Source organism: Lampetra fluviatilis, chromosome 49, assembly GCF_964198595.1.
Source record: "Lampetra fluviatilis chromosome 49, kcLamFluv1.1, whole genome shotgun sequence".
Lineage (NCBI taxonomy): Eukaryota > Metazoa > Chordata > Hyperoartia > Petromyzontiformes > Petromyzontidae > Lampetra > Lampetra fluviatilis.
This window is the reverse complement of record NC_136323.1, coordinates 5,781,619-5,800,875: the sequence shown is the minus strand read 5'-3', so window position 1 is coordinate 5,800,875 and position 19,257 is coordinate 5,781,619. Positions and strand designations below refer to the sequence as shown.

The following is a 19,257-nucleotide window of genomic DNA, read 5'->3' as shown; positions in this document are numbered from 1 at the left end:
TGCACGTGACGATTTTGGCTGTTCTCTAAGCAACGTTACAGTGCCCGGGCATTGCGTAATGATTGCGGAGTCGCGCTCAGCGAAAGTTGCTCTCGGAACTCTCAACAAAGACGCTGACGGTTCGTTGCGTTTCACTTGCGAGGGTGAGAGACAACGTTGCTGGGGGCTGGCTCGCCACCTTATGAGGTACAAAAAAAACGGGACACATCGTGGGAAGGAGGAGATGGTAAACTGCAAAGTAATGAACTGCAATGTGGTGTGATATTACGCAACTGACAAAAACTGGGACTTTTGGAGAGTGTGCCCTAGCATGCCTCTCTTTCGTCCTCTGCCATAGTGGCTCAAACTCCCTCCATTCGGCCCAATATTAAGCGTTCTTTATATTAATTCGCCATGAGTCATTAGTGAAAGGCACCTTACAAATACATCTAAATTATTATCATCATCATCAACATCAATTATACGCGTCTTCAGGTTGTCAAAATGTTACTTTTTCTTGCCTATTTGCCTCGTTCCCTTACAAGGCCACCAATTCCATGCTATTTAAGGATTTGCCAACTATTTAGGTTTTCCCAGGATTGACCCTTTTTCAGGAGGTAGTTGCTGTCCTGGGCAAACTGTAAGTCTTCCCGGGACATTAGAAGTCCCCGCTTTTTTGTCGGTTTGTGGAATAATGCACCACTCAAGACGATGCACTGGCAATCAAGTTCTCCCGTCTGAGACTTAAATACTTTCATCAATTCGGCTGGCAAGGCCCCGTTGAGATCAGTGGCTTCGTCACAAACACCGCCGGCAGCAGGAGGCGGTCGTAGTACGTGGCAGGGTGGGAATGCGCAAACTCGCAAGACCAAAAAGCAAAAAAATATTTTACGCAGAAATTCAAGCCAAAAGTTACCGCGCAAAGGATGAACACTAAAACAGTGCCTGCGTACAAATCAAAAACGGTGTCAACAAAATCCCGTCACAGATGTTCACGAACTTACGTACAACGTCAGACGTAACGGAGCTTAGTTACAGCATTCCCAATGATGGCACAGGCGATCCTGCAGCGTGGCCTTCACACACATGGCTACAGAAGGTCAATTTGGAATATTAAGATTGATTATGAGGACACTCCAGAGGGTGGGGGCCGTGCAAGAGAACGCCCTGGAACTAGACTCCATCTAGGAATGATCACCGGACAGAGGTCTCTTGGGTTTCTTGGATTCTTTAATGGATGGAGAACGTCACCTGAATGCTGAGCTGGTTTTACGAACATTGCAGGTGAATTTTGCCGAGTGGAGATCTCGGCGTAACTCCAGTGAGGCTCGACTAGTTTGGGAGGAAAGCTCACAGCGATGAGTTATTTGCCAAATCTGCCAGCCGTATGATGAAGGGGATTTAGATTATTCTTGTGATATTGTTAGGTAGTCTTCTTCCCAATATATGTCCTGGTTCTTGTGCAGTTCAGAGGTTGCAACCGTAATGCTACCCCATCTAAGCTTAGCACGAGGAGAGATTTAAAAAAGAAAATCTGAACCGTTCGGTGATGATGGTTGAGGCTTGGAGTTGTGGTATAACCGTAAGTACTGAGGCTCATCATCATCATGAGCAGCAGCAGCAGCACAAAGAACAGAATTGTAATCTTTATTTGGGCCGAAGGAATCCGAACCTCACCTCGCAAGACTTGATGCAATTCATGGTCGATGGGTCTGGGTACCACTTTTTCACGGCTGTGCAGATGATGTGCTGCAATAAAAGAAGGGGGTCGTCGGGGGCGGGGGCGGGGCGGGGGGCGAAAGTGGGGCGGGGTGAGAAAAATGTTTGTCAATGCAGAGCGGCGACTTCGCTTGGGGTTGGAGAGTTCACTGGGGTCACGTGCCAAGTGTCCCGCACGGTCGCCCTGCATAAGGCGCGGGGGTGGGGTGGGGGGGGTTGAGGTGGGTGGGGTGGGTGGGGTGGGTGGGGTGGGGTGGGTGGGGTGAGGTGGGTGAGGTGGGGTGGGTGTTGTGGGGGGGTGAGGTGGGTGGGGTGGGTGGGGTGGGGCAAGCGACCGTTTAGCATTTGAGAAGCAGCCCCCCCACCCCCCCCGACGGACGGTCGAGGACGGACAGGACGAGAGACGTGGGTTAAATTTGTCGATGATCTAATCCGCGAACCGCCTTAAATATTCATGAGGCGAGATGAGGGATTGCAGGGGCCCTCGTCTTCCGTGGCGGGTTATCTCATTTGGCCGACGGCACTCCGCCATCCCCCAAGGACACCACCTGAATCATCCATCAACGTCTTGGGCTGAATGCGCTCACGGCAGCGGGCGCCCCGCCAAATGGCGCTGAGGCCCCCTCCCCTGCCTCGACCCACCCGGCACCGCCACCCCCCCCCAACCCCCCCCCCAACCCCCCCCCACCACTCGTGCTCTCTGTAATGCGCGCCCTAATGAATGTTCCCGGGCCGTGCCCTCTGCCCCGACGCCGCATTGGAACTAAAAAAAAACAGGGAGCGGACCGAGAAAGCAAACGGACAGACAAGGAGTGCGGGAGTGAGCATCTTCCTTCATTCGTTTAGGCCAGGGGTCGGCAACCAAAATAACAAGAAGAGCCATTTCTTTCCAATTCGGTACAAAATTCAGTATTTCAAGAGCCGCAATGCATCTACGTACATATCGTCAAGAAGCAGCCCGTAAAGAGCCGCATGCGGCTCCGGAGCCGTAGGTTGCCGACCCCTGGTTTAGGCAATGCATCTCTCCCCTCCCCCACTTCTTGTATAGTGTAGTGTATAGCAGTGTATAATGTAGTATGTATGTTGAACTTCTTTCGCACCGTACGTAGCCAACCGTGCTAATCGGAGGTGCCGGGGAAGGACAACAAACTAAACACGAAAAGCCAGTTCTAAAAAAAATTGTTTTCAATCTAGATTTAAAAGTGCATAGCTCCAGTGGCTTCCTAATATCGGAAGGAAGAGCGTTCCAGACGGACGCAGAAGCGCATCCGAAGGCACGCGATGCGGTAACCATCTTTGTTCGATGGCTAGCCAAGAGCTGATGTGAGGATGACCAGAGTTTGTGTGAGAATGGAACTCCCTCCCCAGGCAACTCTGCCTGGTCCCCTCTCTCGCTGTCGCATGTTTTCAAATCTCACCTCGTAAATTCCCTCTTCACCTCCCTGCCTTGTGCATCCCCTGAATTGTGCTTGCCTTTCTCTCCTTCCCTCGCTCGGTCACATCCTGACCTGTCGCGGGAAGTTTTGTCTTCCGAGACATTTGTTCCCATATGGGCGCATCGCTAATGCGACTTGTTGTTGGTGGGTGTCCCGTGATTTAAATCCCATGGAACGATTTGAATATGAGGGCGAAACGAAACGACGCGATGACTTTGGATGTTTAACTCGACTCCCAAAAAAATATACAGCAGCACGTTCTTTCAATCGCCTAGGTTTTTTTTGGCGACTGGCATCTTGCTCTGATGATTAAAACAAGATCGCTAAATCAATTTTTTTGCCGAACCCAGACTAAGCGTTAAGAACAGGTTCCTCTTAAAAACGGGACAATTGGGATTTCCCGTCCATCATTTAGTTGCCGATAAAATGTCCACTTACGCTCTGAGTAGATCAATCCTTAAAGGTTTACGGCGCATTTTGAGCGTCCGATGGTCATCGCGCGGTGTACTGTCCGCTGTGAGTTCAGTGTTGAGACAGGTAAAGGATTTCCATCGAATATCATGCACCTACATTTGTTCTTATCAAACGCATAATTCCGTCATGGCACAGTGATACCACTACCACAGAGGCACAACCAATTATTCGAGGATATTATTCGGGGTGTGCTGGGTTGACAATTTTATTTTTGAGGCCGAGATGACTCTCCCTGCAGATTCACGTCAAGGAAAGCCAGGTCTCCTTTAGTATCGTGCTCCCTAATCGTAAACCCAACATCTCGGTTCCCTCCCATCACTCCCCCTCTTTATGCCCCTATCATGCCCAAAACACAGAGCAAACTTGCACCTGTGCCTAGCTCTCTTTTGCTGGCACCACTTGCTCCCGCATGTTTGCGCTGTTTTTGGTTTGTACGCCTTTTGGCGTCCTCTGGTTTAACACCGTTTGAGACGAGGCTCAAAAGAAAGCTGTCTCTGGTGTGGACCAATCAGTTTCGAGGACAATGCAGATAATATCAGAGCATGTTTTTGTTTGCATTATGACCACAAGCATTGTGGTTAATGCAGACATGATTCCTTGTAAAAGGTTTCAGTTTGGTGTTTTAAAATCTTAACACCTGTTTTGTTGCCAGAAAAAATGGGAAAAACCTATATTTGTGTTTGTTGTTGTTGTTGTTATTCGCTTACGAGCGTCACTTACCGCCTTTCTTAGTCGTGCAATACTTCCTTTAAGGACCCTGCGCTCGTTCTCGATAATTTCGACGTGTTTGCCTTTTGTTTTCGTTGTTGCTGTGCTCATGCAAGCACCCAGGAAAATCTCCCTTTGTAGAATAGGCGAGCAACTGACCTGAACGGGATCGTCCGTGTAAACCAATTAAATTAACTCAAACTCAAGCCAGAAGCTTAAACCGTAGCTCCAGTCTAACTCCTAACCTTGTACCTTAAAACCTCGACCCTTAACCTGAACCCATAGGCGGCGTTTGACTTCTATATTTCGGGGAAGGTGAGCAGGGGTTTGCATTGTTCCGCACATTAGGAATCGGGGGTGCATATCATTAATTATTATTATTATTTTTATCTTAATTGTAAACTGCTGAAAATAATTCAACCAAGGTGTCCGGTTTGGGCGAGGTATTGGCCGCACGCCCGTGCCCCTCAAACAAACGCCACCCCCATGCCCAACCTCTAAACCTTTAACCCGTAATCCTTTAACCCTACACGCCAAATAAGGAAGTAGCCTCCCTTCAATACATCGCCAAGCAATTGCTGAAGAGGCGGGCATTGGAAAGGACCGCTTGTGGTTAAGCAGAACCTGCGGGACGTCTGCGATCAGATACAATTCTGCTTTGTGATTGCAAACAAAAATCTGCTTGACAGTCTTGCCAGAGTCTCGGGTCTTTCTTTTCTCTCTCTCTCTCACGCATTTTCAGGAATGGGGATCGGTTTCTAGTTCGTTTCAATATGACTACTCGGCCCAGATCGATCATGAATCTGATTCCAAACAAGTTCAAATATGATAATTGTTTTTTTACCCTTCTATTTGGCAACAAAACTGACACCAATTATCATATGTTTTACTGGCAAATGAGGTTCCAATGGTGTAAATGCTTACCCCTAGCTCTCATACTCTGATGGTGCATTGTCTTTGGGTTGTGCGCCTTTTGGCGTCATCTGGTCCAACCCATGTGAGACTAGGCTCTAAGGAAAGCTGTCTCGGGTGTGGACCAATCAACTTCAAGGACAGTGCATACATTATCAGAGTTATGTTTTTTGTGTGCATTATGACTGCAGGTATTGTGGTCTATGCAAACATGACTCCTTGTAAAGAAGGTGTCAATTTTGTTGCCAGATAGAAGGGTAAAAGAAACAATTATATTTTTTACTGGCAAATGTGGTTCCAAGTTAAAATCTAATCCATGATTCCACAGTATATATCAGGATTGGTCGCTTTGCTTTGATCCAGCACAGTTTGGATGAGATAATAATTATAGTGAACGCATGGGTCAAACCATACGTGGCATTGAGAGTGTGTGAACCAATTACAGGATTGAGAAAAATGTAGATGCATCGATTGTTAATAATCATGATGTCGACGGTGATAATGATGGCGATTTAGAATGTGACATTTTTGTGTAAATGTGACATTACACCTCATGAAAAAATTAACAAGCATGAAGACAGAACAAATAAGACATTAAAAATCAAACAACAAGGAATGATGGTTGAAGCGACACATGATTACAAATCATGACATAGTGCATCATTGCGTGTCTATGTTCTTTAGTTAGTGTGAAGAAATTGGAGTTACAGTGATCTGTATGGCAGGAAATGATTAAGTCACGTTTGCTATTCCATAACCAACGACGGGTAACCAAACCTTCTTCTTGGTTCTTTCGGTAAAGTCACGTAGAAGGGAAATAATAAAATAATAAAAATAAAACATAATAAAATAATTCTCACGACGTTTCGGCCACAACGCAAGCAGCCGTCCTCAGGTGAAGAACAGGTCTGTCGCAAAGACAGCGTCTGAATGATTCAGAATGATTCAGAATGATTCAGACGCTGACTTTCCGACAGACTTGTTCGTCACCTGAGGATGGCTGCTTGCATTGTGGCCGAAACGTCGTGAGAATTATTTTATTATGTTTTATTTTTATTATTTTATTACTTCCCTTCTACGTGACTTTACCGAAAGAACCAAGAAGATGAATCCTTGCAGTCACGAAAGCTTTAAATCGAAGGGTAACCAAACCGTTAATTAACTTTTTCTCATTCACAATCAAAATTACGACATTAATGTTTAGGGTTTAAAAACAAATATATATACAGTCAGCGTCATTAAATTGTATCTTTGTCCCCACACAATTCTGCTCAAACACCGCGCTGCGTGTGCGGAACTGGAACGCGCGCGGTTTCGGTGTCGCACTTCCCGGCGGACTTGAAACTTTTCGGCGTGCGCGAGAGGCTAAAGCTCGGGCGCGATCACCTGGCCGCGCCGCTGCCGTTGTCGAGACGTCATGTCACCTGGATTCGAGGCACGCTGACCCAGTAGGGAAGCTTCTCCGCCGACGTGTTCACGGGAAGCACCACGGGGTCGTGCATCGGTTTGTTGCAGCTCGGGTTGCACTGAGCACCTGGCAGATAGACAAGGACGTGAAGTATGTTTATATTCTGAGGTTTTTTCGGTAAAGTCACGTAGGTGAAAAATTAAAATTAAAATTAATAAAAGTAAAATAAATATAAAATAAAAATCACGACGTTTCGTAGGCAACACAAGCTTCCGTCTTCAGGTGGAACCGCCACAGCACGATTGCTGTATCAATGTGAGAGAAATTCCAAGAAAACAGTCCTTGTATATATACTGGTTGAGGGTGGGAGGAGCCAAGGTGGGCCCTGGATATTATTTTTGTGAGGTTCGGTGCGGCTGAAGCACGCTGTTAGGAATGAGCCTTTGTTGTGTAAACTAGTTGTGGATGATGTAAAGGTGCGTGTAAGAATATGAATCCTCGCAGTCACGAAAGCTTCAAATCTAGAATTAATACGGACGTGAAGGTCGCGCGAGGCCTCGCTAACGCACCACCGCTGGCGGAAGGGCCTCGACTGGGCGCAGCTCCAAAGAGGCCCTCTAGGTCGACGGTTCCTCCTGCCCGTGACCCGCTCACCACGATGGTGGTCCGCAAGGCGGTCGGCAAGTGGTCTGCAGAACTGTTTCAGATTTTAAGGTGTTTTGTTTTTTTACACTCCCCGCACTGAATAAACCTTTTGCATCAGTTGATAAAAATTAACAGTTTTCAAGGCCTTGTTATAGTTTCTGGTCGATTAAAAGGGAATCGTTTTTCTGGCCTTGGTATATTTTTGGTCGATAAAAAGGGAACAGTTTTCATGGCCTTGTTATAGTTTTTGGTCGATAAAAAGTCAATCGTTTGTATGGCCTTGTTTTAGTTTTTGGTCGATAAACAGGGAATAGTTTTCATGGCCTTGTTATATTTTTCATGGGTCGACAGTCGCCCGTGTGTCTATAAAGGTTGGGAACCACCACTCGCATTTTGGCCTACCCTCCAATGCTGGCCAGGCGTCTTGGAAGAGGTGGGAATGCCCACACTCTACCAACTTAATGTGGTGAACACATTTATACTATAGAGTGGACAGAGGCTGTAAATAAGGACGGGGGGTGGGTGGTTGCGGGAGCCAGGAAACCTGCACCATTGTGTGCAGATGGCAGGTGTGAACTCCAATCGCTGGATCGTCAATCTCACTGAGCCCCTCCCTGTTCAGACCCCCCCATCCCCCCCGCATTTTGATCGCAAGGTATGGCGAATCACCCCTTGTTCGTGTCCCACATGGTAACATACCTATTTTGTGGCCCTGGTCGCACATGAAGAGGACTGTGCCACTTGACTCGGGAGGGGAGCATTCCCCGTTGAGGTTTGGGCACTGGCGGAGTTGTCCCTTCCAAACGCCGTTTTTTGTGCACCGCTGGGAGCTGGAACTCTGGCACGGCCACGCGCAGGAGAGACGGGTATCGTTTAAATTCATCGTTCTTTACTTGACGAGGCGAGATGCGGTCGATATTTAACGTTGAACTTGTTTCGCAACGTACGTAGTCGATCGTGCTAACCGGAGGTGCTTCTTCATCAGCAGTTCTGAACAGCACTCGCCAATAATGTTGGCAATGGCTTGGATTAAAACTCAACGTTATGAATTAGTTGTGGACTGACAGCAGAACTTATAATATTTAAAAACGTAAAAGCAACTACTGCCAGTTACACGATGATGACATAATATAATTCTTCAAAGCTCTAACTTAATTGGTGATTAGCTATTTATTTATAAACTAAAAAAATTTAGTTTGTTATTTGAGAAACGTTTGGTCAAGGAATAAAATATTTGTATGAAAAATTAAATAGTTGCAACAATCACGTCGAACCAATATTTTGCAAAATGCAGGACACAATTAATGTGGGCCTTTGTATCGTATCGAAAATTATTGGGTGATTGTACAGCTTTGGAAGTAGTGCACAATAACAAAATAACCCCCAAAAAAACACACATTCGTCAATAACACTGAGGCATTAAAAGTAAAAAAATATTTAATAGGCAATATTTCAAGCAAATGCCTTTCCTCATCAAAGCACACAGATATCAAATTATATTTATCAAATGATATGTCATAATATTGCCATATCGCGGCAACCCTAAAGTGGACCGTCTCATTAATGGGGACACGGTGGATGGGGGGGTGGGGGGTGGGGGTCTCACCGCCTTGTCCTTTCCCTTGCAGGTGATGGAGCAGCGGCTGCCAGCTTCGAACCCCCGTGTGCATTGGTAGAGTCCGTGGAGAATGGTTGGCGGAGGCTTGCAGAGCACCGGGACGCAGCCTCCCTCCTCCCACCGGCCATCCTCCGTACAGCGCACCTGAAAGTTCTTCCTGTGGGCATCGTGAACGCACACGCGGGCATGTCAGGGGGCACGCGGGGTGGGCGCTGGCATGATCGTTGACGAGTTCAGAGGTTCATCTTCTTGGTTCTTTCGGTAAAGTCACGTAGAAGAGAAATAATAAAATAATAAAAATGAACATAATAAAATATATTTTTTTTATTTTATTATTTCCCTTCTACGTGACTTTACCGAAAGAACCAAGAAGATGAATCCCTGCAGTCACGAAAGCTTTAAATCGAAAAAGAGTTCAGGGGTATTTCGTGGGTTTGAGTGCTACCGTTTTCACGTGAGCGACGTTCATAGTTATTTATTTATGGTGACTTGCTTACCTTTTTTGTACTTTGGGGCCATCCATAAATGACGTCACGCGATTTTTGACGATTTTTGACCCCCCCCCCATCGTCACACGGCGTCACAAATGTCTGACCCCCCCCCCCGCACCAAAAAAAAACATGCTTCAAATCGCTTTAAACTATTGTCATTGTAGTGCGAATTTAATATGGCGCTGCACTCTGATGTTGGAGGAGAAAACATTTATTAAAAAAGTCTATTTAATTAAGTAGAACGTATTGTATTTTATTATATTTTATTTTTATTATTGTATTATTTCCCTTCTACGTGACTTTACCGAAAGAACCAGGAAGATGAATCCCTGCAGTCACGAAAGCTTTAAATCGAAATTTAGGTAGAACGTGTCGTCTAAATTTATTTAAAGTTGCGCATTTTGATGTGACGTCACATTTCTCAACCCCCCCCCCCCCCCCCATCGTCACACATCGTCACAAATGTCTGACCCCCCCCTCCCCCCCCCATAGGTGCGTGATGTCATTTATGGACGGCCCCTTTGCACTCCTATTGTTTTTTTTGTATAGTTTGTTGTCACTTTCTAACCTGCCCCTACTGGACATCTGTAAAAAAAAGAGCTTCATAGCTCATCGGATTTTTCCTGGATGAATGAAGATTTTGAATCTCATTCATTTTTTATTTGTTTAACCAGGCGGTGAGAACTCAAGAGACCAGGATAGGGCCTCATATGCAAGAGTGACCTGGCTGATACAAATAACAAAAGCAATAAAATAAAGTACAGCCACATCGGGGGGTGTTTCATCATGACTTCTTGACTGTTCAGTATACGATACCACCTACTGGCAGTGCTTCGATGTATTCACACAATTCTGAGTGACCATTCAATTCAAGAATGTGTCCTCTATCTGCGTCCCGCTTGTGTGTTCCTTGCTATCGTTTTTCTCACTTGCACCGTCGCTCACATTCGTGTTCTACTATCTCTACCTTCTATCATCTCGCTTTATCCATTTTCATTTTCATGTCATTTGCATCTGTAAGTGTACAGCCCTGCTTCAAAAATATATATTTTTTCCAGATGAGGCCCACTGAGTCAAGTAGCTCATTTTCATAAGCGACCTGGCTATCACAAACGATTATTTTCACGATAAGGTTAGGTTTTTTAACGCGAACTCCACAGGTTTATTGTAATTGTGTCAGCGCAAATATGCACGTTCAACTTCTCTCTCAATCGTACGCAGCCATACGTGCTAACCGGAGGTGCCGGGGGAAGGACAGCACAAAAATCAGTTCTAAAGAAATGAGTTTTCAATGAGAAACAAATATATAGCCATCTACGAGTGAATACGATGCAGGACATGGAGCTATTGCTGTCATTCTTTGTGAATACGGAAGCATCTGTCATGGGCCGACAAACACGACGACCCGCACCATCAAATCTGTGTCAGATCAGCTTGTTTAAAGTGTTTTTTTTTCCGTATTGCGATCAATACATCACTTTATCTGCAAAAGCAGTTAATCGATCGCCCTATCAATTAATCTATCAATCTATCAGCGAAAGGAAGTGGTGGGGGGTGGGAGGGGGGCGAGCGAGCGAGCGATCAAATCACGGCACACAAAAGCCGGATTAATTAGCTGAAATATGCAGAACGATTTCCGTCCACTGACTTGACCCCACGGGCTAAGCCGTCTGCTGCAAGCCCACCTCGACCTCACCCTCCCCCCCCGAACGGCAGCTTCAGCAATGCCGCCACGCGTGACCGCATCGCGGCTCTGTTTGTCGGTGACATCATCGCCGAGAGAGGAGAGAGAGAGAAGCAACACAATTTGACGCGCCGTTTGAATCGAACTCCCTAACCCGATCAGCCACTTACGCTCAAAAAGCTTAGCATCGACACCGCTCGCCAGGTTAGGCTGATGCCCCCGCGATATGGATCACGGAAAAACCTGAGCCCAGCCCAAACTCCGAGAACTATCCCCCCCGCCCTTCCATTTCTCTAATTGCCTTTTTGGTCACTGATTATTTCTCAGAGACTATGATTAAATATTTCTTCGGTTAGGGATTGTGTGTTTTTTTTTAATGTGTGGCTGTATAGCTTCTGTAAAATATTTACGCTTCGATAACAGTAGGATAGATATTACAAAAATAATGCTTCATGGCGCTTTGTGAATCTACTGCTGGATGATGACCACCTCCCCTCCCCCACCCAACACCGTATCATTACTTCAGCATGCTGATCAGTGCGGGTGAAACAGGGGCCTACGACCCGATTCAGAGGTGTCACTCACGAACCAATGTTAACAACAAAATTAATAAAACATATAATTCGCTTAATCTACTGCCGGATGAAAGCCTACCCAACTCCCGTGTCGGTCATGGGTATTGTTTGACCACACTTAATTACGCTGATCAGTACGGATTCGTCAAGGGGAGAGAGACCCAGAGCCGATCCGGATATCGCTCGCCACTGATGTCGAGCCGTGGGCAGGAATATAACTCAGGTTGTCGGGTTCAGAGTGAAGTGTGCTAACCACCACTCCACCAGGCAACGGTATAGAATACTCACATTTAAATAGTTGGTTCTTTCGGTAAAGTCACGTAGAAGGGAAATAATAAAATAATAAAAATAAAACATAATACAATAATTCTCACAACGTTTCGGCCACAACGCAAGCAGCCGTCCTCAGGTGAGGAACAGGTCTGTCGGGAAGACAGCGTCTGAATGATTCAGCCGCTGTCTTTCTGAATGATTCAGACGCTGTCTTTCCGACAGACCTGTTCTTCACATGAGGACGGCTGCTTGCGTTGTGGCCGAAACGTCGTGAGAATTATTTTATTATGTTTTATTTTTATTATTTCCCTTCTACGTTACTTTACCGAAAGAACCAAGAAGATGAGTCCCTGCAGTCACGAAAGCTTTAAATCGAAATTTAAATAGTTGTTCATGGAAAATTTGTTTTGTTGTGGCTAAATATTTTATCTGCGGAAATATTCCATTGGGTGGTTTCAAGACGTGTCTGCAAAACAAAACGAAAACCGTGTGCCCAATTCGCGCATGGATTTTCCTTAACGCGCTTTTCATGAATAAAAACAATAACAACCACAGATCAATGTTTTTAAGAATGCAATTTTGCCAATTACACGCCCTGTAAGCATGTCAAAACCGAGCGCTACATTGGTCGAGACAATAACCCATTGAAAAATTATAACTGCTAACGTGGCACGCGGTGGCCTTTGGGAAGTTTAATTATGGGTCCCGTGTCAGGAAAAAAAAATGAAGCCGTTGTAACTTTCAATAATTAACGCGCAGGGCGGCGGGACGTGTGCTTGGCTCAGTCCCACGCATCTCGGGCAAAACACCGCCAGGTCTGCAAACACCGATGGGTTTGTAGCCACGGGGTGGCAGGGAGTGAAATGGTGCCGTGGTTTAACGGGCAGCACACCGGACTTCTGATCCAGAGGTCGCCGGTTCGATTCGCTCTCTCTCCCTCGTGGTGCAAAGGTTATTAAATCCCCGCGTCCTCGTTTGTTTGATCCTCTCCTATGGTACCTCTATGAAGTCTGTCAACCCATCCTTGTCGCCTTCTTCGATTCATTTCGCCACGAGGATGTTTTCATTCACCGACTCTTCCACACAAAGCGCTTCATCTCATCACCTACGGTCTCTACTCTTCAAGGGAGATGTTGTACGTATATATGTTGACATTATCTTGCACCGTACGTAGCCAATCGTGCTAATCGGGAGGCGCGTTGGAAGGACAACAAACTAACCACAAAAAGCAGTTCTAAAGAAGTAAATTATCAAGCTAAATGATTTAAAATTGCATCGCTCCAGTGGCGTCCTGATATTGGAAGGAAGAGCATTCCAGACGGCCGCAGAAGCACATTTGAAAGCACCGCGGGATGCGGTGACGGCCTTTGTTCGATGGCCAGCCACAAGAGCTGCTGCGAGGATGACTGGAGTTTGTGCGATGGTGGTGTAATGGTCAGCCCCCTGGACTTGCAATACAGCAGTTGCAGGTTCGATTTCATCTTCTGGTGTGGCAGTTTAATTATTGGAGAAAGTTTTTTTTTCTTTAATCCACCTCCCCACTGCCCTCTGTACACCCAGCAGTATAAATGCGTACAGCTGCGGTTAGTCGATCAACAGGGTCACACGTGGTGGGAAGAAGTGTGAGTACTCCTACCTCTCTCAAGACATCTCGCCAGCGTGGAAGAAAAGACCAAACACCTTCTCAAAGGGGCTGTCCAGTGTGGACCCTTCCGCTAGCAGTGATGCGAGCAAGCAATTGCAGGGCTGTGCCTTTGCCTTCGCAGTCACAATTATTATTTAACAGGCGAGGGAGTGACTGGAGATAATGTGAATTATGCATTTGCAGGCTATTTCCCTGTTGCTCACTACCTACTGTGAAGTTGTCATTTAAAGACCTACTGACGTTGTTCACGAGACGTGGCTCTCATTCGCTGCATGCCATCCCAAAATTACGGAAAAATATTTGCATCTCCCCAGACAAATAACACCGATGGTCAGAGTGCGTCACGCGTGGTTGTTTTTTTTTTGTGTTTGTTTATTTGTTTGTTTCCCAGGCTCTGAAACAAACGAGGTGAGAAGTGGTCGTGCGAGGCATCGGACATCTAAGCAACAACTTCGGACGCCCAAGCAGCCGAAGGGGCCCCAGGCTCTTGAAAATCGATATTGCGTCACATAGCTCAAATTCCAGCACCTAAGAAATGAGTTTCCAGTCTCAATTTAAAAGTACCTATCGCCAGTGGCTTCCTGGCATCGGTAAGAAGAGCGTTCCAGACGGCCGCAGAAGCGCATCTAAAAGCGTCGCGATGCGGTAACCGACGTCTTTGTCCAATTGGCGGGTCGAGTTTTGTAAACTCCATGGATGTATCTTGTGTGTATGTTCCTATGTGCATGTGCGTCTCTTAGCAAATGATCATTCACCTGGAATGTGCCCATGGACAACACACAAATACATTGACAACATAAAACATGGATTTAATCCCTCATCTCTGTCTGACCTCCTGGTCTCTTCTTGGATCTGTCCCTTGTCCACAGCTCTCTCTCATATCACCACATTTCTGTCTCGTCCGTATCTTTCATCCCTTTGCACCTCTATCCGTTGTCCACATTTATCCCATCTGGCTAATGTCTCGTTCACTACGAGTGCTTTCTGACTGGTGACTCTGAGAGCACATGCCTTGAAATGCATGGTCTAATTGTGTCGCTCGATCATCACTGTAACCCTGCTAGGCTGGCCTGGAGTGGAAACTAACAGAGGAAGGCACTACCATCAAGGTACGAGCCACCGCCTGTCCGCATCACCCTACATTGCAACCGATATTCCAAATAATCCTACGAAAGGGTTTAAAAGAAAAAGAAATACGTGAACAGCACAGGCAGCGACGGCTGTGGCGTGCCAGAGCAATTGGCGGAAAAGTGTTCCGGAGTGGTCCGCATTATGAAAATTAATCGCGGCCAACATCAACAATCAACCATGTGATATGCGCTTCCCCCGCGCTCAAACAAGCCGTGCAGCAGAGCGACGTCCCGCACGTGGCCGGTGGCTCCAACTTGCGCCGGTGTGTCGGTATCGGCGCGTACCGACCCCCCCCCCGCGTCCCCCACCGCGCCACCACCACTTGCCTCTTGCCCTTTCCGCCGGCGATGCGGTATCCGGGCCGGCAGCGGAACTTGCAGACGGAGTCGAGCTTGTGGGTGCCGTTGGCGCACTGCGACGTGCGCAGCTCGGCGTTCGGCAGCGCCGGCGGCGGCAGGCACACCAGCTCGCACGACGCCTCCGGGTGCGACCACATGCCGTCCGCCAGACACGCCACCGCCGTGTTGGTGCCTGCGCGCGGGCGCGGAACGACATAACACGGATGAAGGCCCCAAGACCCCACATACCGTCGTCATCTCTCGTGGTTTTACGATGCAGCGGTCCGTCTGAGCTCCCGCGCACGGGGTCAATCCCGTCGCTCCGTCTCAAACCGCGTGTTCCGAGCGCAATCAAGCATCGGGGCAAACTTTGGCACACGGTTGGAAACATCGGGACCAACGTTGGGCCAACGTTGACACGTGGTGCGAGCTGTTGGATGGACCAACGTATTCGCATTCATCGGCAAGCCAAGATGGTCGCTGCATCGCGCGCTTTCAGACGCGCTTCTGCGGCCGTCTGTAACGCTCCTCCGATATCAGAAAGCCGCTGGAGCAGTGCATTTTTAACTCATCTATCGTGAAAACGAATTTCTTTGCAACTGCTTTTTGTGTTAAGTTTGTTGTCCTTCACCCGCACCTTCGATTCGCACCGTTAGCTACGTACAATGCGAAATATGTTCAACATTCACACATTAGGGCGTCAAAGTCTGCGACCCAGATCATGCAGAGTGGTGCACCCTCCCCCTACCCCCCACTGCACTCCTCAATAGGAAACCTGCACAATCACTTGTTCGCAAAAACTGGCAGAGCCAGTGGGGGGTGGGGTGGCACGTGCCCCCCCACATCGTTTCGAAACAGACTCTGAGCCAGCCGCTCGCCGCGTGGCACATTTGCCATCTGCCTTCTCTAACCTACACTGACCACGGTGGTGAAGTATGGCGCCCCCCATCCATTGGGGAATTGTTAAAAGGGGCTGGTTATTGGAGGGGGGGGTGGAGGTTGGGGGAGGGGCGGCAGGAGGGAACAAAACTGGCAGTGAGCAGCAGTCGTAGCCAATAACCAAATCGTCCGCAATGCCCCGGGTCTCATCAGATCTCCGAATCTAAAGGTGGTTGAACCTGAGACGTGAATCGAAACGGGGGGGGGGGGGGGGGGTGGTGGCACAGAGGGCCCATCGCAGCCTCACCCTTCTGCTGGGCGGGTGGGCGGCACTGGAAGGAGCAGGACTGTCCACGCGCGGTGCCCCGGGGGCACGAAAACGCGGCGTGCGGGACGAGCGAGGAGTGCGGGTGGCCGCAGTCGACGGGACGGCAGAGAACCTCCCCGCTCCAGCGCTCCGAGGCGCACGCCAGGGTCACGGACTCTGCCGGGCTCGCCTGTCGTGCGCGGTGGGGGCGGGCAGAGGAGGCGGGGGGGTGGGGGGCAGAGGAGGCGGGGGACCGGTCATAGCGTTAGTTTCACCGTGTAGGTTTTGGCGGTCGCGTGCCACGTGGCTCTGCGGCGTGTTCGCCGTTTGGCGGAGCCCACGTTGCGCTGCAGGTGTCGAGAGAAATTCAATTAAATTCCAGAATACGATGAAGAAGCTCTCCGAAGCCCGTGGAGTGAAGCGTCAGCAGGGCAATGCATGCCGAGGGCGGTGATTGAGCGCTGACCGGGATCAAAATTGCGAAAGAGAGGTGGACGACAAGGGGTGATGTTGCAGTGCTTTTTGAAAACTGAACTTGATGACATGAATCATGAATGTTGAGGTTTTTCTCCCTTCACATTTTAATTGCGCTCGTGCAACTACTTGCCATTGGAAGCAGCAGCATCACCACATATATTGCATCAACAGCGGCGGTTGCAGCTGGCCTCTAGGAAGTTATGAGCCTTTGCTGAGCAAACCATCACGGAGTTATAAAACCAGAAGTTCCCCGGTTTTGATTTTCCATGAGGACTCATTGTCCACCCTAAACCGCATCCACACAAGCCATGGCAAATGGCTGATGCACAAATGGATAATAAATAAAAAAAAACTCTCCAGGAGTGGGCGACTGTGGTCATCCAGAACAGACCGCACACAACGCTTAACGACGCAATGCCCCGATCCACAAATACGAAGGGTAGACGTCACAGCGACACGCGCACTCCGCTGGCTCCTGACGTGGTCGTCTGGCTTGACCACGTCAATGTGAAATTGTCATTGTTGCTCTCCATCTACATTAGCAGCGGTACGAAAGAAGAAGAAGAATCATAAACATGGAAATTGATGATGAGAAAAAATAACAAAGTTGCATCGCAAAGGCAAGATAATTACACGGAGGGATATACAGTGGAACACATGTATCCGAGAAGTTGCCTCTGTTAAGCGAACATTACGTACAAAAAGCACAATGGTCCAATAATTATTAGGACTGACTCAGCCAGTCATTTGGCAGTGGATGTTTAATGATGTACCGAGTTGCATGCAATGTTGTGTCAGAACCCAAGAGAAAATGCTTTTAAACAAAAAAGGGTTTTCAGCTCGACCCGTTATCTTGACTGCAGCGATACGAGCTTTCCAGGAACATCTCCTGAATGTGCCGTCCTCTGCAAAGGTCATTCCGTCGGCAGACTCACGTTTGCGCGGAGAAACCTAAAACACCATCAGCGTAATTGTCCATCGTGCAGCGTGGTCATTACGGATACGCTAAAGTGTGCAGCGTTGTTTTGCATAGAATAAAGTGGATGAAATGCATGCACACATTTCATTTGATTCCTTTAAAATAGTCCGCTTGGTTGACGTTATCACTTCGTTTTGTTTCAAATATCGGCGCAAAAATCTCAAGCTCCCGCTAATTGTAGTGAAAGTGGCTCAATTTTCTTTTACAGCACCATTATAATTACGTGTATGTCAGGACCAAAGTTAAAGATTCCGTATCGTGTGCCACTTGCCCAGAAACTGTCACCTATTCTTGCGTGTGCTGTGCATGGTGGCGCTTGCTGCAAAGGCAACAAAAGCGCTGCAGCAGTGAAATGTTTAAAGTGATGATGTCATTTTTCCACAAATAGCCATCTCATTCGCGAGAATGGATGGATTTTTTTTTGCTTCTCAAATCCATGAGAGCAGATTGGCGTTGGAGGGGGGGGCAATTGGGAAGCAGACAGAGAGATAGAGAGAGGGAGGGAGAGAGAGTGGAAGGCAGGGAGGAAAGGAGGGAGACCGAGAGAGAGGGAGCGAATGACAAGCTTGCATGCTGTGTATTCCTGATAGCTAAATTACTTTCAAGTCTGGTCTATCTGACATTTTTACATTTTCATCTTTTTTAACTAAATTGCTCATGCAGGTACACTCACTGTGAATCAGCCTTATTGATGAGACATCATGCGCCGTGTCTGCTCGCGGTTACTGACGCAAATCAATGCGTGCGTGCGTGTGCGCTTCTGCGTGTGCGTGTGCGCTTCTGCGTGTGCGTGTGTGCTTCTGCGTGTGCGCTTCTGCGTGTGCGTGTGCGCTTCTGCGTGTGCGTGTGTGCTTCTGCGTGTGCGCTTCTGCGTGTGCGTGTGCGCTTCTGCGTGTGCGCTTCTGCGTGTGCGTGTGCGCTTCTGCGTGTGCGCTTCTGCGTGTGCGCTTCTGCGTGTGCGTGTGCGCTTCTGCGTGTGCGCGGGATAACGTTATTGTCGTTTTTGCAAATGTAAAACAAAAATTACTTTGGTTTCGCAGGAGACGGAACATGATACGGGCGTAGGTGGGGGGGGGAGGATGGGACCGAAAGTCCCTTGCAAACCTTGCAGAATGAGTACCGCAGTCTTAACAATAGGCATCCATGATCCCAATCAGCTAATCGTAAACGCTGGCCTACTACTAATGCTTTGGGCAGTGGTTTTCATTTGCATATGTTTAGGCTGTGATTTAATTGAAATGCGTTACATTCTCTTACGAAATTTCCACTGCTCCCCCATTGCATTCCCTGCTCCCATAAATCCTCCTTCCACACACTCATTGACAGGTACCTGCATATATTTACTCAGGCAAAATTAGGGTCTTAATTTATTTTATTATTATTTCCGGAATGAACAAATGTTGTATGTATGTTGAACTTCTTTCGCACCGTACGTAGCCAACCGTGCTAATTGGAGGCGTGTGGAACAGACAAGAAGCTAAACAACACAAAAAGTGCTTCTAAATAAATTAGTTTTCAATTTTAGCTTGTGACATGACCCCAATTGGAATACGATTCTGGATAATTGTATGACATTGTA

At 47.7% G+C, this 19,257-nt stretch overlaps 1 protein-coding gene across 1 annotated transcript in view; it reads right to left on the bottom strand.

Annotated features, from left to right (window-relative positions):
• Nucleotides 1-19,257, bottom strand: part of LOC144948384 (pappalysin-1-like) — a 116,436-nt gene that overhangs the window by 18,762 nt on the left and 78,417 nt on the right. Inside the window, exons 16-21 of the mRNA XM_078877807.1 lie at nucleotides 16,223-16,412; nucleotides 15,021-15,229; nucleotides 8,888-9,052; nucleotides 7,981-8,119; nucleotides 6,653-6,762; nucleotides 1,657-1,728 (exon numbers count right to left, since the gene is read on the bottom strand). Coding sequence (XP_078733933.1) covers nucleotides 1,657-1,728; nucleotides 6,653-6,762; nucleotides 7,981-8,119; nucleotides 8,888-9,052; nucleotides 15,021-15,229; nucleotides 16,223-16,412 — 885 coding nt within the window. The remainder of the gene's footprint in view (nucleotides 1-1,656; nucleotides 1,729-6,652; nucleotides 6,763-7,980; nucleotides 8,120-8,887; nucleotides 9,053-15,020; nucleotides 15,230-16,222; nucleotides 16,413-19,257) is intronic.